Here is a 15,460-nt window from a genome sequence, read left to right on the forward strand (position 1 = left end):
TTCTAAGTCTTACAGTTACGACTTCAACAGAGGAGGACCCAGGAACAGCTGGCTAACCAAGGCATCATATCACGTGAGTACCTGCACCTCTCATTTACTGATACGCTACCGTAAGACCATGTCACCCGGGGGCTGGAAAGTGCCTCAGAGGCCATTTCGTCTAATGTATGGGTCTCCCGTGATCCTCATAGAATCTGTGTCAGCAGAAATCCCAGACCTCAGATGCTTTGTCTCACTCAGGTTCTACCTAGTCACCTGCAAGGGCCTTTCTTTCAATGATACTGCTTATGCCTAAAATCCCGATGCAATGCGTTTGTTCTCAGGGTAAACATAATTCACTGTGGGCATCTCCCAGCCTTCTCCTACCTTTAAAATTGGATATAATCACTATTCTTTTCAGAAGTATCAATCACACAATCTTTTTCTTACCTCCTCGGTTCCAAGTCTGATTGGGGTATTTACGCCCACAAGTAATTGAATACTGTCAAGTGTTTCCTTTCTGGAAGATTGAGTAGCAATACCAGTTTTGCATAAATGATATAATATAGAATTACTGGCCACAATCTGGGTCAAAGAAGAAGGATTATCATATCTTTTAGAAGATATATTTGAAATTTCCTACCAATTCAGCCATTAAAGCTAACTCTTGGTTAGCTATGGAAATAGGGAAAGCATGCCCTGGATGAATAAAGTCATAGTTTAAGCTGCTTTAGCCCATACATTCTAACGTCCCCACCAACAAAATTTAAAAATCACCATAATGACTCTCGAAGAAATCCAGGCCTCTGTATAATGCTGTCATGAGACTCTTGACTATTCAGAATTTAGCATGCAGCAAGTGGAAGTTTGCTCTTGACAAATTGCCTTAAGGTTAGCGATATGGAAGCCCTCCTAGCCTAAATTGATATTGACCCCTAGCCTAAAAATTTTAAGTATAGTGTATGTTTCAGAGCCAGCTCAGAACGAAGAACTTTTCAGGCATTTCCTTTTGTGATTCAAAAGGAACTCTCTGTTCATGGCTAAGTCCCACAAACAGGAAGCAGTAGGTGACCTTACAGTGGAACCATTTTTTAGAGGTTTGCCAAGCACACAAGAAACAGCTCGCCCTGCAGTGTCAAGTCTGTTTAAGCAACACTTACAACCATGCTGAGGAAGCAAAGAAGCAGGTCTGCGTGTGGCTTGTTTCATCTTAGCCCCTCCTTTGAGACGCTCAAGACACTAAAGACAAACCGAAGGTCCACAGATGTCAGGCCAGGTAAACACAATTTCACTCAACCTGAGACTCTCTCCCCTCACTAAGGGGATGATTATGGAAGGCAAATGGAGCTGACAGACCCTGCCGAGGTCCTCTTTCGGTCAGCCCAAAGTGTTCACAACTGATTTGAAGTGCAACCCGTGTGCTTAAATACTCTGAGCCCAAGTCTTGCTTGAAAGACTTGGATGAAAATAAATCCAAGATTTATTTCATTTGGATGAAAATAAACATTTCTTTTTTAGGTACATCAAGCTAAATCTAGAAATCAGTAGAAATATCCAATGAAGATAGTAACTAACCCTATCACATGGTTTTAAGTAACACCTCTCTCGTAAGTAAGTTGTGTAAACCAAATGTTCACTTGGACAGGAGTGTCCAATGGAGATATTTTTCCTCCAGGTTTTCCAGAAACAAACAGCCCAGACATTAAGAACACACTGCTTCACAGAAGTTTCGCATCTGTAGACCACTGCATCATTAAGATAATTTCTGGAAAAAAAGGTTTTGCAAATAATGAAATGATCTTTGTTTTTCATTCAGCAAAGTGATAAAGGTTTTCCCTAGTCTTTAGCCACCTGCTCTCAACCAGGCTTTCCAAGGGTGTGGATTTGGGTGTGGAAAAGTGTGGTGCAGGTGCACGCGGCAGGCCCTGCCTGGGCAGACCTTTTCTGCTCAGCTCGTCTCAGAAAGCTAGACCCGAGATGACCCTCTGCACCTGCTGACAGTCAGGCTCCTGAACAGCAGTCAGAGCCTGGACGTGCAACCTGCCTGCAGTGCACAGTGGCGCGCTCCTCGGGCACCTAAGGGGACGTGTGGGAACGCACAATCAAGAGAAGCAAGGGCTCAAGAGTCTCAGGGGCTTTTCAATTCTATCCAATTCAACAAATGTTACTACATACCAGACTATGTGCAGGGGACCGTGCCAGGCACTGCAGGGACAAGGCTAATGAGCAAGATGGTCCTTCACTGAGATTCCGGGCATTAGGGGAAATGGTGACAAGAAACACACAGAAGCATAATTCAGTGTGGACCCATCCCATCCCTCGAGAGGCCGTTTTGATTTCTTCATTCTGTTACTTGCATTTTTTGAAACAGGAGGAAAGAGGAAAGGAGAAAGGAAGGAGGGAGAAAGGAAGGAAGAAAAATTTATAGTCTTCAGAGATTACTTAATTCTGTGATTTTTTTTAATGTTTTTAATTGTTACAGAAATCTCATATGCCACACACACACACACACACACACACACACACACACCCCGGCTGAAACAGTGTCAGAGAGGCCTCAGCCCCATTTACTGCACCTTTCCTGTCCCTTCCCGAAGCCCGCTGAGAATCCTCTTCAGAAAAGAGTTGGAAAACCCCTGACCTAGCCCCAGCCCCATTTATCTTGAATGTTCATGAAACTCAGGTTGAGGAGGCATAAGAGATTTTTTTTCCCCGATGTCCCAAAGCCAGATCTAATGTGGTTTCATTTTCTATCGTTTTGATTTATGAGAAGTTACATGCATGCAGGATAAAATTATTCATAAAATCGCACTCGATCCAAAAGATTTGAAATAATTACAGTCCGCCCCCCCAGAGTTTAAAACCTGTCGTAAATTCCCTAAATTCAAAGCTGATGGCCAAGTAAGTTGTTAATGGCCCTTAGGTTATTATCAGAAAGCGGTACTATTTTTAACTGGTCAACAGAAACACCCGCCATCCTTCAGCAGAATTAGTCTTGAGTTTTACGTTAGGTTAAACCTTCATGGTTGTCCATTGGAAAAACGTCGTCTCCTCCTATTGTGGAGAAGCTGAGCCCAGAGCCTATGTCCCCCTGACCGCTGCTTAGACCCCTTTTCTCAAATGTTCAAGAGGAATCGCTTGACCTTTTAAAAAGGTCATACTTAGATTGCTGTCATAAAGTATTTTGTGGCCAAAAAATTCAGTTGGAAATTGGTAAATTAAAAAAAAAAAGTGATGTGTGAAAATTCCAAGGATGAACCAATGATTTTAATGAAATGGCTTTGGGGTTTAATAAAATGGCTGCATCAAAGTCTACACCTCGCCATGACCAACAGTGAATGAAAAATCCCACTGACTAAGCTGTACAGCAGATCTCATTTCAGCTGCACTCCAAACTGATGATTAAATTACAACTGAGTTCCCCACTGACTCTGCTGAGCTGAATCATGTGTAATTTTTCGTTGGCTAGTGAAACTAATCCAATTGGATTGAGATTTTCTTCCTTCCCTCTTCCTGGGCATGCACCCTACGGATTTTGAGGTTGCTGCTAAGTAACAAACAGTCCACTGCAACCGGCAACAAATTCTTTGTTATGATACCCCTTAATCACTTCTTTTAAGCATTTACTTCCTTCTTAGGTGTGTGCACTGAGTTTAGAATTTTCCCTCTTCAAGTGCTTTGAATGAATTTAAAGGCACCATCTCTTGACTCAAGATGGGCAGGGTTCTGAGGCCAGCACTGAACCCCTAGAACAATTTTAAACAGTAAGAAAAGGGTTCTCGGGCCAGGAGCATTTACAGTATATCAGTTGTGAAATTCACATTTTCAAAATAGTCATGAAATCTTAATGAAATAACCTCTCAAAGTTAACTTACAAATACTACTTACTTACTTATGGTTTGAACTTGTCTCCAAAATCCCACCTCTGAATCTCAAAAGGGAGATTTCAAATTGCCTACTTTGCCACCGTCAACTAGGATTCAAAAGGAATGGCTTCACTGTCCCTCCCTGTCAGGCTCAAGGCTGCAAGATCTCTACTTTCTCATGGCTTTAAGTCAGAGCCAACCTCCCCTAGACCTACGGAGTCCATTCGCCGTGTCTTATGCAAATTTTCTCTCCTACAATTCTTTCCCCTGGGTATTACTTTCCTGGGTAAAATCTCCAATGACACCATTTTATTCCAACCACTTCAGAAGCCTTAGCGTAGAAGGATGACCAGCTACTGAGAACTCAATGAAATGCTCGTGGAGCACTTCAGTAAATATTTATTAATCATCGTCTATGAGAAAGGCTCAGAGGGACACATACAGAAGAGACCGTCATGATTTCTGTCTCAAAGGGCTTACAGTCTAGAAATGTCCCTAAATCACTCCCATTTAATTATGCCACTAACAATTTTGGACAACTCCACTCCACTGAATGAGAGTGGGTATCCAGAAAGATTGGAGGCAAGGTTACTTTTCCTCTCTCTCTCCCTCTGCCACTAAAGTGAGTCCATGGGGCGGATCCCAGGGGAGAGAGGAGAAAATGTTTAACTCACTCTTCTGGAAAACAGAAGACGGGATTAGAGAACTAATATGGATTTTAGAGGACCAGAGAGGACGCTGCCTGTCCACAGAGCCCCCGCTGGCCAGAATGAAATGTCTGGGCAGCCTGGTTCCATGGTCTGATCAATGTAAATGAACTGAAAGATACATGAGCTGTCTATGAACGGTGCTGCCTTTATTTTTTTTGCAGACTAATCCAAGCTACAGCAGCCACATATTTACCGCAAAGCCTTGGTAAATCCCTGAATTCTGTGATACTTCTGAATAGCAAGAAGATTGAGCGGGGCAGCTCCTGCACCCACACCACATGCAGCTTCACGATAGTTTTGAGAAGTTGCCTGGACAAAGTCTCTCTTCCTTTGCTCAGTGCATTCGTTTGACTTGGCTTCTCCCCCACAGCACCCTACCACACACTGTCGGCTGTCTGAGCAGAACACGGCACAAGGGGATTAATCTATCTGCCTCTTCCCTTCTTTCTAACACCTCAAATTCAGAGACAGGAAAAGGTGCCTTGGATTTCAGGTCAACAATCTTACCTTCCTTCTTTTCCCCCATCTCTCCTTCAATTTTCCAGTTCCCTATTCCTTAGAAACTAGGAAAGCAGTCATGACAGCAACACTTTGGATTTGTCTCTGTACCCTTCTTCTGAGAAATTCTAAAGTCTTCATGTATGTTGCATCAAATTTTCCAAGTGTGCAAACCAGGTCTTAAATATCACAACGCTCTGCTAGGAAAATGCACTGTTTTCAGACCACTAAGACTATCACTGGGGTGGTGAATAAGCAATTTATCACCAACCTAAAGAGAAGATATAATTTCCAAAGCTTTATTAAGAGACATAGCATGTGTCCCATTTGCTCAGAAGTGCTCACAATCTAAGTTGTCTGTAAAAACAAGCCAAAGAGAGGGCAAGCATGACAAAGCCCATTTTATAAGTGGGAAACTGAGACCACAAGAAGACGATCAGACTTGTTCAAATTTATACCGAAAATAGATGGCAGAGAAGGGACACAGCCCAAACAGACGGTTCCCAAATTTTTAATCATCCAGGACTTCTTTAATTATAGCTATCACTACCATAGGTCTTATGATTGAAACAGTTTTGTCTTCACCCCAAAGAACTCTACATACATTAATTATTAATCCAAGAGTCATTTTAATAATTAACTAATTTTATGGTGCTTAATTAAGTAATTTTTGGTATATAATTAATTAATGGTGTGTAAATTTACCAGCCAGTGCATTCTGATGAGAGGAACCATAACCACACCAAGTTGCCATGGTGCCAGGCAGCGGCCATGGAAAGCGATGGCTTGCTGAGACTAAGCAGTCTTCCTCTGGGCAGCACAGACCCTTTCCCTTCAGCTTTTTGAAATACTGAGAATCAGTCCTGGCAATCCATTGCTCCCTTTTTGAACTCCTAGATTGCCAAGGAGCCTAGATCAGGACTCGCTGGCCCTATAAAAGTCCACTGAAATTTTCTCAAGCACGCAGATCGGAACTGTCTGGAAGGCTGTTTAAAACACAGAACGCTGGGCCCTACCTACCCCCAGAGCTTCTGGTTCTGTAGGTCCGGGTTGGGGCCCAAGAATTGGAATTTCTAATGAGCCTCCAGTTGATGCTTGAGGTTGCGGGTCCAGGGGCCACACTTTGCCGCCCCACGTCCCTGGCTCTTGGATTCTGCCTCTTAGTCCTCTCAGTAGCAGTGGAGCTGGGCTCCCTCCAAGCCTGGTAGTGAGGGGTCCCCTTGAGGGAAGCTGGCCCTGCACCAGGCACCCGCCCTGTGCCGAGGAGCCGGGCCCTGCCCTCTCTGAGCACTTAGTGTCCCTGTGGCCTGTTTGCGCCTTTGTCTAGGATACCGCTGGAGGCAGGAGGTTCGAATGGAGAGTGGGGGACTGCGGGAGGCCTGTCCTTATCTCAGGATCTTTTTCTAAGCTCTTAAGTAAGCAAATGTTTATACACACAGCTGACCCAAATTAGCCAGAGCTCTGGGGACAGAAATAGGAATAGCCCACAACGAAACTCTGAGGCGAGAACACGGATTCCCTTGTGAGGAGAGATTAATCTTCCTCCGGGGGGAACGAGTTAGCTGTGTGGCTGACTGAATTTGCAACAGTATTTTAATTTGACATCTGCATGGACTTGTTTTTTTAATTTAGAAACCCAAATTCCTTTTTCAATCTTAAATGTCAATGTCCTCTAAATACAACATTTTGCCATTAGATACTCCTAGGGTTGGCTGGCAGCAAATGTGTTTCTTCGTGTATTTTCCAAAAAGTCCACCAGGAAGCGGGGCACATCGTGGCTTTTGCTGGCCCTCAGGGGAGGTGGCTCAAACCCACAATCTCTGGAGTCACAGAGAAGGCCAACCTCAACCCCAGGGCTGTGGCAGGGTAGTTTTCCATGATGGAACCTTAAGCCAGTCCCCCATATAGCACCCCTTAAGCCCTGAGGAGAAAGGCATGTGGTAAAATGCAGCATGTGGACCACTTGGGCTTTCTTCCCAAGTCCTTGCTGGATGGGCATAGTTTCTCCCTCCCTGTGGTAGAAGGTTCCAGAAGATCTTTATGCTCTTGGCATCAGAGAACTAGACTGTGTGAATCATTTCACAGGGGAGTTGTTAACATCAAGAAGTGATGAATTGTAGCTCTACAAAGCTAAGACACACGAAATGCAGTGTTTCTTTGAACAATTAATAAGCTCTGGTAATAAGAATTGAACAGTCTCAGGGACAAAAGAACCAGATAAAATTCCCCTAAGTCCCAAGCCCACATAAAACCAATTGTGTTTGGAATATAAGGAATATCTCAAGATATATTCCTACAGTTCCCTTCGGGGAGCTTCTTAAGGAAAGGGGTATGTTATTATTCTTAACCACTTAATAAGGCCACACCAAGATCAATTCCTTTTCTGGATTGTGTAAGTAATAAGCTACTTTAATATATGACACCTAACTAAGTGCTTACCAGGCAATGGGACGGGGTTGCAGACCTCTTGGTGCAGATTGTGCAGATTCAGAAGGGCAACTAGACTTCAAGCAGACCTTGCACAATCTGGTTGCCTGGGGGAAATGAGAGCTGCCTTTCAGAACACCCTCAGCATAAACTCCAGCTGTGACCAAATGTAGGGAAAGGCAAATCTCCTTATTATTGGTGACTGGACCCAAAACAAGGAAAATGCATGAGCAACACAGTGGAGCTGCACATTTATTTCTCAGAATCACCGAATAGCAAGAAATGGGGAGAGAAAGTACCATCTAAAATGACTGGTTTTGGCCGGGCGCAGTGGCTCACGCCTGTAATCCTAGCACTCTGGGAGGCCAAGGCAGGTGGATTGCTCGAGGTCAGGAGTTCAAAACCAGCCTGAGCAAGAGCGAGACTCCATCTCTACTATAAATAGAAAGAAATTAATTGGCCAACTAATATATATAGAAAAAACTATCCGGGCATGGTGCCGCATGCCTCTAGTCCCAGCTACTTGGGAGGCTGAGACAGAAGGATCACTTGAGCCCAGGAGTTTGAGGTTGCTGTGAGCTAGGCTGATGCCATGGCACTCACTCTAGCCTGGGCAACAAAGCGAGACTGTGTCTCAAAAAAAAAAAAAAAAATTACTGGTTTTGCAGAGAATCCCATTTTAAGAGTGAAAAGCATCAATCAAAGAGAAATTGGAAAATCAGTTTCCAGGTCACAGGGAAATGTAATATTCAAGCAACATATTTATTTATTTCCTGTAAGAAGGGAACCTCTTAATCTTTGGTCAAGGTGAGGAGTAGCATGCCTGTCAACTATATTTGGCACAAGGCAGCCATCTGGGACTGTTCTGCATGTTCCTTTGGTCAACATTGTTAATGTTGAGGTGAGCAGGGAGATCCAGAGAGAGCATGTCTCATTAACTTCCCAAGCAGCATCCTGGTAGAGTATAATATGGTCAACCACCACTATGATGGCCACCAGGACCACAGCCATGTCTGCTTGATGTCCAGCAAGCCCTGCTGAAAACAGTGTTCAGATTTAGCATGGCCTTGAGGATTGAATGAGGCACACTTGTGTGGACATGCATGGACACACACACACACACACACACACAGATCTGGCTAAGAACCTAATTTCTATGCTGGCCATGATTTGGAAGAATACTTCATTGCTTGCAGCTCAAGGTAGACATCTATTAGAGTAATATTAGAACTCTGGATCCTGTGATCCATCAACTTGTCTAGACTTACAATTCATGGGGGGGGAGGGGAAATTAATGCAATTCTGTAACCACTAATCAAACTTATCACTTACTATGAAAAGCAATCATATGTGGTTCCTGATTGAGATTGTTCCAGGGGACCAGGAAAATTAATGCGAAACATAGAATTTTGCAGAATAATCTTCTTCTTTGCTCGGTCAAAGGAGTTTACCAAGTCACCACCAAGAGGTGGCTGTGAAATGGTGATGAGGAGGATGCAGTGGAAAGAGTGGAGGCTGGCACCCGGTCCAAGGTGTTCACGGCTGCTGTGTGTTATATATGACTGACCAGTGCCTGTGTCTACTGGCTGTTAATATTTTAAACATCACACTTCTAAAGGAATTAGGGTTGTCAGAGGACCCACACCCCTAGCCCTAACTTTGTGACCCTAGGCAAGTCATTCCATTTCTGTGAACCTCAGTTTCCTCATTCTGTTCAAGGTTGGAGTTAGACTCCCCTGTCTCCAAGGTTCCTTCCAGCCCTCAAAGTCTGATTCTCTGCTTCTCACTCAACACCCTGGGTTGCATGTCCCTGACCTACCAACCACGTACTTTATCCAGAGTACAGTCCCTCCCTGCAATAAGCCAAGGCCCCACCCCCCGCCCCCCGACACAGATCACAGCCATCGACCCAGCACCTGCACACAAGGGCAGAGCAGAGTGAAAGAGGGTGTTAGTCACCCCAGTCTACCCCTCTCCTCCAAACAAGAGTGTTATTTCTGTGCCCAGTCTCCCACCGGCCCCCTCTGTTTCCTCAGGAACTTGGAATGCCCTGTGTCTAGCACTTCTCTTCCTGTTGCACATTCTGCCTCTGCCGCTCCCTCTGTTTGAAGCCTCAGTTCCACCTTCCTCTGTCTTCTATGGCTTCAGGGCCGCTGGCGTCCTTCAGGCCTGTCCTTTTTGATTGCTTGTGGCCTATTAAAGGCCGTCACCTCCATCCTGTGCCTAGCTGAGCAAGCACACCAGCAAACCCCGCCACGCCGACCCATGCCCCTCCCCCAGCCTCTGCTCATGTCTTTGTCTTTCTGTTTCAGCACTGAGAAGTCCAACTGAATTCCATGAGCAGAGAAAAAATCTGGATAGTGACAAGGTAATTTTTGCAAACTACCTTTCCTGAGCTTAGCCTGTGGGTGACTGATCTCTGAATGCTAAACTTCACCTGACGCACGTAGAATTTCTACAACGAACTCCATCCATTTGCCAGTCCCCTGCCCCCACATCATATGGAATCTTACTCCTATTAACTGAAGCCTGTAGAAACGGGATCGACTATATTAGCTCTAAAACTGCTACTTTTTTAGCTTTTACAAAAAGTCCCAAATCTCTCTGATGTTGGGAGAAATCACAGCTAGTAGAGGTTTAAAAGACCTTAAAAAGGAAGTAAAGTTGGTTTGTAAGCTGCCTTCCCTGTTACTACAGTCCTTTCTTAGCAGCAATCAGATTTGGTTAAATCCAATTTATTGGTAAGGTAGGGTCTATGCATACAGAGCTTATTTTCAGCTACTTGATGGCAAAAGGAATGTTTATTTCCCTACTTTTTTTTAACATTTGAGGGGGAGATTTTGCACATACTCTACAGCCTCCCTGCAGACACCCCACCGTAGAGAAGGGAGCGCGGCTCTGTAAATGATCTGCCTCTAAGTGCCCTTCCGACTCTCAGTGGGTCTGAATCTGCAGGCTTTACACTTTCACACGTCCGCCAGGCGAGGAACAGGAAGAATCATATGTTGTTATGTTATATGGGATGGATTTGGGCAGTTTCATCTCCAACCTGGGTTAATTTTGTGACTACTTTAAGAGGCAGTGGAATAGGATTGATTATAATCTAGGCAGCTTAGTATCATGGACTGTTATATTAATATTTTATTGACATGTACCTATGTGCCTAGCCCTAGAAGGCCTTTAAGTGTGTTAGTCCTGATGTGTACCCCCAATTTTTACTTTTTCATCTTATTTTCTTTCCCACATGAAAATTACTGGAAGAGCTTTTGTTAGTGTTTCTTTATCAAAGTGTAGGAGACCCGGGACAGTTGCATGTTCCATTTGTCATTAGAAAAAAGTACATTTCCTCTACCAAAAAAAAAAAAAAAATAGAAAGAAATTAATTGACCAACTAAAAATATATATACAAAAAAATTAGCCGGGCATAGTGGCGCATGCCTGTAGTCCCAGCTACTCGGGAGGCTGAGACAGTAGGATTGCTGAGCCCAGGAGTCTGAGGTTGCTGTGAGCGAGGCTGATGCCACGGCACTCACTCTAGCCTGGGCAACAAAGTGAGACTCTGTCTCAAAAAAAAAAAAAAAAAAAGAAAAAAAAAGAAAAAAGTACATTTCCCCTTTGAGAGAAATTGATCTTTTGTAAAAAGGTAAAACTGGGTGATTCTTTGTTTGGGTTTTACAGACTGAAAATTCCCTGAAGCACAAAGCCCGAAACAGGCCCGAACGTGCCGACTTGGTTAATATGCATATACTCCAAGGTAAGGCTGCACGAAATCGTAAACCAGGAGATGCCTGTCGAATGGCGGGCCATTTCTCCAGTGTTCTTTGTCTCTGCACGGTTGCTAAGCCTTCTTAACAATCTCCCCTGCCGTCACAAAATGGTGGTTTCAAGCAGTCATCTGAGCATCTAGGCTATAACAGACAATCAAATCGGGAAGCCATGTAACAGTTAAGAAGGTGTGAGACTCGGGTTCCAATCTCAGCTGTGCCATCTCCTAATTCTAAGGCCTGGGAAAATCACATCACCTCTCGGAGCTCATAGGAAATGTCCAACACATGTTGCCAATTATTATTAATGTGGATCATCACTCACTGTAAAATGGTATCAGGGCTCCTCCCTAGCTGCATCCATACCCACTAGGGAACCGTTTGATTGTGTTTTGCTGATGCCTTTATGTTCTGGTGTGCACAGAACCACAATCTGAGAAAATCGGTGCTGGCCAAGGCGGGCCCAGTTTCATCTAGGGGTGCTGCCTCTGTGCTGGCGAGCGTGAGATAAGACAAGCACCTAGTTGGCCCCCACATCCTGACATCTGGGTGAGGAGAGGCTTCTAGGCCCACCTGATGAGTTGCCTCCCCTGGGATGAAGACCCCAGCCCCAGCCCATTGGTGCCCACCTTCAAAGAGGTCCAACCCCTAAGTTCACAGTTTGGGGGACTCTATTCACTGCATGCACTGTGTATTCAATGTCTGCTAGGAGTTGGCTTTTCTGCCAGACCTCGTGGGTACAGTGACGAACAAGGCACAGGCTCCGGCCCTCAGAGGATCCTCATAATATCACAGAGGACATGAGAATGACATTTACAATCCAGCAGGAAAAGAGAGGAAATGCACCACGGTGCTGGGGTGTGCTGGGGAGGATCAGAGAGTGAGAGTGGAGGGGAGGAGCGAGGAAATGAGCTGGAATGTAGGGGCTGAGTCAGGTAGAGAGGGACGCACGGGCGTTGCAGCGTGAGGGAACAGCATGTACGAGACGGGAGTGCTGTTCCTCTGGAACGCGGGTTTCCTTGCAGGACTGGACGCTAGCTCTAAGTAGCGTGAAAGGTCCTGAAATATCATGGGAACTTTGCATCGTGGTTCTTTGACCAGCATCACTTCTGATTTTATTCTGCCTTTCCAAGGCTGACTGACCCTTTTCCAGCCCAGGAATAGGTGGGGTATCATCAGACAGAGAACTGTTTTCAGGGTAGGGAAGAGAGAGAAAGGGGACAACGGAGGACCCAAGGGAAGCACTGTGTGGGATGGGAGGCTTTGACCTGCGTGAGGCAGCCAAAGGGTGCCAAGCACCTCAGGAACAGGGAACCATGGCTCTCAAGGGGAGGTGATAAAATTCTTACCTTCTTCGCCATGATGTCTAAGAGCCTAGAAGCAACTGCTGTGTCAGCACAAAATCACAGCTGCACAAATAATCCAAGAAATGCCATTTCAAATGAGATACAGACTTTTCAACGATCAGGTTAGCAAATCAAAATAAATACTGTGTGTGGCACGGGTGTGGGAAGTGCGTGCATTCTCGTGCACTGCTGGAGGGAGGGCAGTTTGGCAAAGGGTATCGGACTCCTCAAAAACGTGCCCACCCTTAGCCCTGTCATATGTCTAGTATTTTGTATGAAGAAAATAATCAGACACACAAAGATTTTTGTTATAATGATGTTTATCATGGAATTACTTTAGATGGTGAAACATTGAAAATGGTGAAATGTGCAAAGACAGGTGATTGGCTGAATAAAGTGTGGATCATCCATGTGACTGAATACCAGGCACCAACTGCAGACGAGGCTTGCAGAGAACAATGATTTAATGAGAAAAGGATTACAACATTTAGTGAAAAGAGGAGTAAACAAAACTATATTTGCAGCTAAATTCTGGGAAGAAAAAATGTAGACTTAAACATATACCGTAGTTACAGTCAGATTCTGGGAAGAAAAAACATAGACCTAACAATAAATACAAAATGCTAACAAATATACCCAAGTATTAAAAATAGTTGACTCTAAATGGGGAGATTCCTGAGACTTTCGTTTTTGTTTTGGTGTACTCTGTTAGCATTTTTCACATTTATGAGTACATACCAATGCTATAATCCAAAAAGCATAAGAAATGTTATTTCTTACGTCATTACAGTCTTGAATCAAAATATCAGGGTGTGAACCACAGCATCGCCTGGTGCAGTGGCAAGTCTCTGGCAGCTCTCGTGGGATCCCCCCTTCTCCCCAGCAGAAATTGGAAATTAGCACCTCGGAGCACCAAAGATCTGCTAGATACTAAATAGCCTTGTTACCACCCAACCAGGTTCGTTGCCCATTGCTCAACAGGAAATCAGTAGGTGGAGACAGCAGGGGTTCCAGAGGGGAAAGAGTTTAGTATCACAGGGCGTCATGAGAGGAGATGGTGGGGGGGACTTCTCAAATCTGTCCCTCTGAGAATTTGGGGGCCAGGGTTTTTAAAAATAGTTTGGTAGACAAAGGGCTAGCCAATTGGGTCTGCTGATTGGCTGGGGATGAACTCATAGGGTCAGGCAGCAGAAATTATCTTCTTGTGCTGAGTCAATTCCCAGGACCAATTGAGTTAGTTCGTTGGTATGGGCCATTGGTCTGCCTGGGTCAGTTGGTCCACTGGAATGCAGGGCCTGGAAGACATCTCAAAGATCAGCCTTAGGTTTCACAAGGGTGATGTTATCCATAGGAGCAATGAAGAAAGCTAAGAATCTTCATGACCAGCAGCTATGTGACTCCTGAGTAGTAAGCAATTATAGAAGAGCAAGCCAGGGAACAATGGCCCTATATATGTATGTATGTATATGTATATATGCAGATGGCCCTATATATGTATGTATGTATATGTATATATACATGTGTATACCTATACCTTTGCAGACTTCAGGCCCCTACCACAGTACCCACCTTATGTTATGGCCTTTTATTAATATTATCAAGGGCAATTTAAACCCCTGCCCCCAGGAATTCATCATCTAATTTCAGAAGCAACAAGATGAAGGGCCAGTGCTTGTAGCAGCTGGTGGCGGTCAAAGCAAAAGGGATCTGTTAGAACAGAGAGAATTTGGAATGCTTTATGCTGGGACCCAAAAGTAGGATGTTAGTGGTGGGGAGTGGAGGAGGAGCAGTTCGAGGTGGAGAAATGAAGTGAGCAAAGGTGCAAAGGTGAACTCAGTAAGACACAGAGGGAAGACGGAAAAGACCGGGCTCTCTGGAGTGCTAGATTTGGCATGGAGAGCCTCAGGTCATGACGGAAGGTGGATTTGGTTTCCAGTAATCTTGAAAAACTGACTTGGATGGAGGGGAGCATCTCGTAGGGGGTTACTAAAAGAAAGGAGGACTTTCTGAAGATAAGTCCTGAGTTGGTGTGCAGGATGGGCTCCAGCAACAAGCCTTTGCAAGGACCTCTACGGGGTGGCTTGGAGAGGATTTAGGCTGAGGCTGCCCCATTCTCTGGTTTGGAGTATGGACGTTTCCTCAGTCTCAAGCGAAGTGCTTCGCAGATGCAGCTTCTAGACAAGGCCCATCTGTTGCAACCGATGAGCCATCCCTAGACTTCTTCTGCATGGAAAATTCTAGATCAGTGCCAGACACAAGGTCTGGATTAGGAGATTGATAATGACAAAATAGTGGCGCTGAGAGTCCTGTCGGTAAATATCTCGCCTTCTAAATGTACGCAATAGAGAGTGAAGCTGCAAGCTCTTGTAGAATCTTAACTTACAGTTCTTTGACTTCATTTTCCTCCTACTTCTTTCACAGAAATAAGGCGGGGCCCAGTCTAAAGAGAAAATTTGGTGTCAGCTACATGAAGATAGATGTAGGGCTCTGTACATGACCTTTCTCACCCCTCAATTGATGAGAAAATTTAATGTTTAAAAATTCCATTGTTCAATTAAGTAACTGTTTCAAACAAATGCATTTTTCTTTTACAACTGACCTGGATATTTGACTCACTAGCACAGCGTTGACTAGTCTAAAACTCTTTCAACAGTCATACTACAACTACTAATTTTGACAGTAGGTCATATTTACTGCAGGCTCAGCCTATGCCTGTCTACTGAATGTGCACCCAAATGCTGTAGCTTAGGATCAGGCAAGCAACGTAGGCCCCACAGACTGCTTGCTTACAAAATTGCCAAATTGCACATTTTTTTCACAAATCCTCGCAAGGCAAGTTTCTCTAACTTTTCTATGTTCCTCTGTGTTTG

General features: G+C 44.5%; 1 protein-coding gene across 1 annotated transcript in view; it reads left to right on the plus strand.

Annotated features, from left to right (window-relative positions):
- MYOCD (myocardin) overlaps positions 1-15,460 on the plus strand; it is a 98,540-nt gene that overhangs the window by 38,904 nt on the left and 44,176 nt on the right. Inside the window, exons 2-5 of the mRNA XM_012777447.2 lie at positions 8-73; positions 4,717-4,760; positions 9,793-9,848; positions 11,159-11,234. Of these exons, the coding sequence (XP_012632901.2) occupies positions 11,219-11,234 (16 nt within the window). The 5' untranslated portion in view covers positions 8-73; positions 4,717-4,760; positions 9,793-9,848; positions 11,159-11,218. The remainder of the gene's footprint in view (positions 1-7; positions 74-4,716; positions 4,761-9,792; positions 9,849-11,158; positions 11,235-15,460) is intronic.

This window comes from Microcebus murinus, chromosome 18, assembly GCF_040939455.1.
Source record: "Microcebus murinus isolate Inina chromosome 18, M.murinus_Inina_mat1.0, whole genome shotgun sequence".
NCBI classification, from domain to species: Eukaryota; Metazoa; Chordata; class Mammalia; order Primates; family Cheirogaleidae; genus Microcebus; species Microcebus murinus.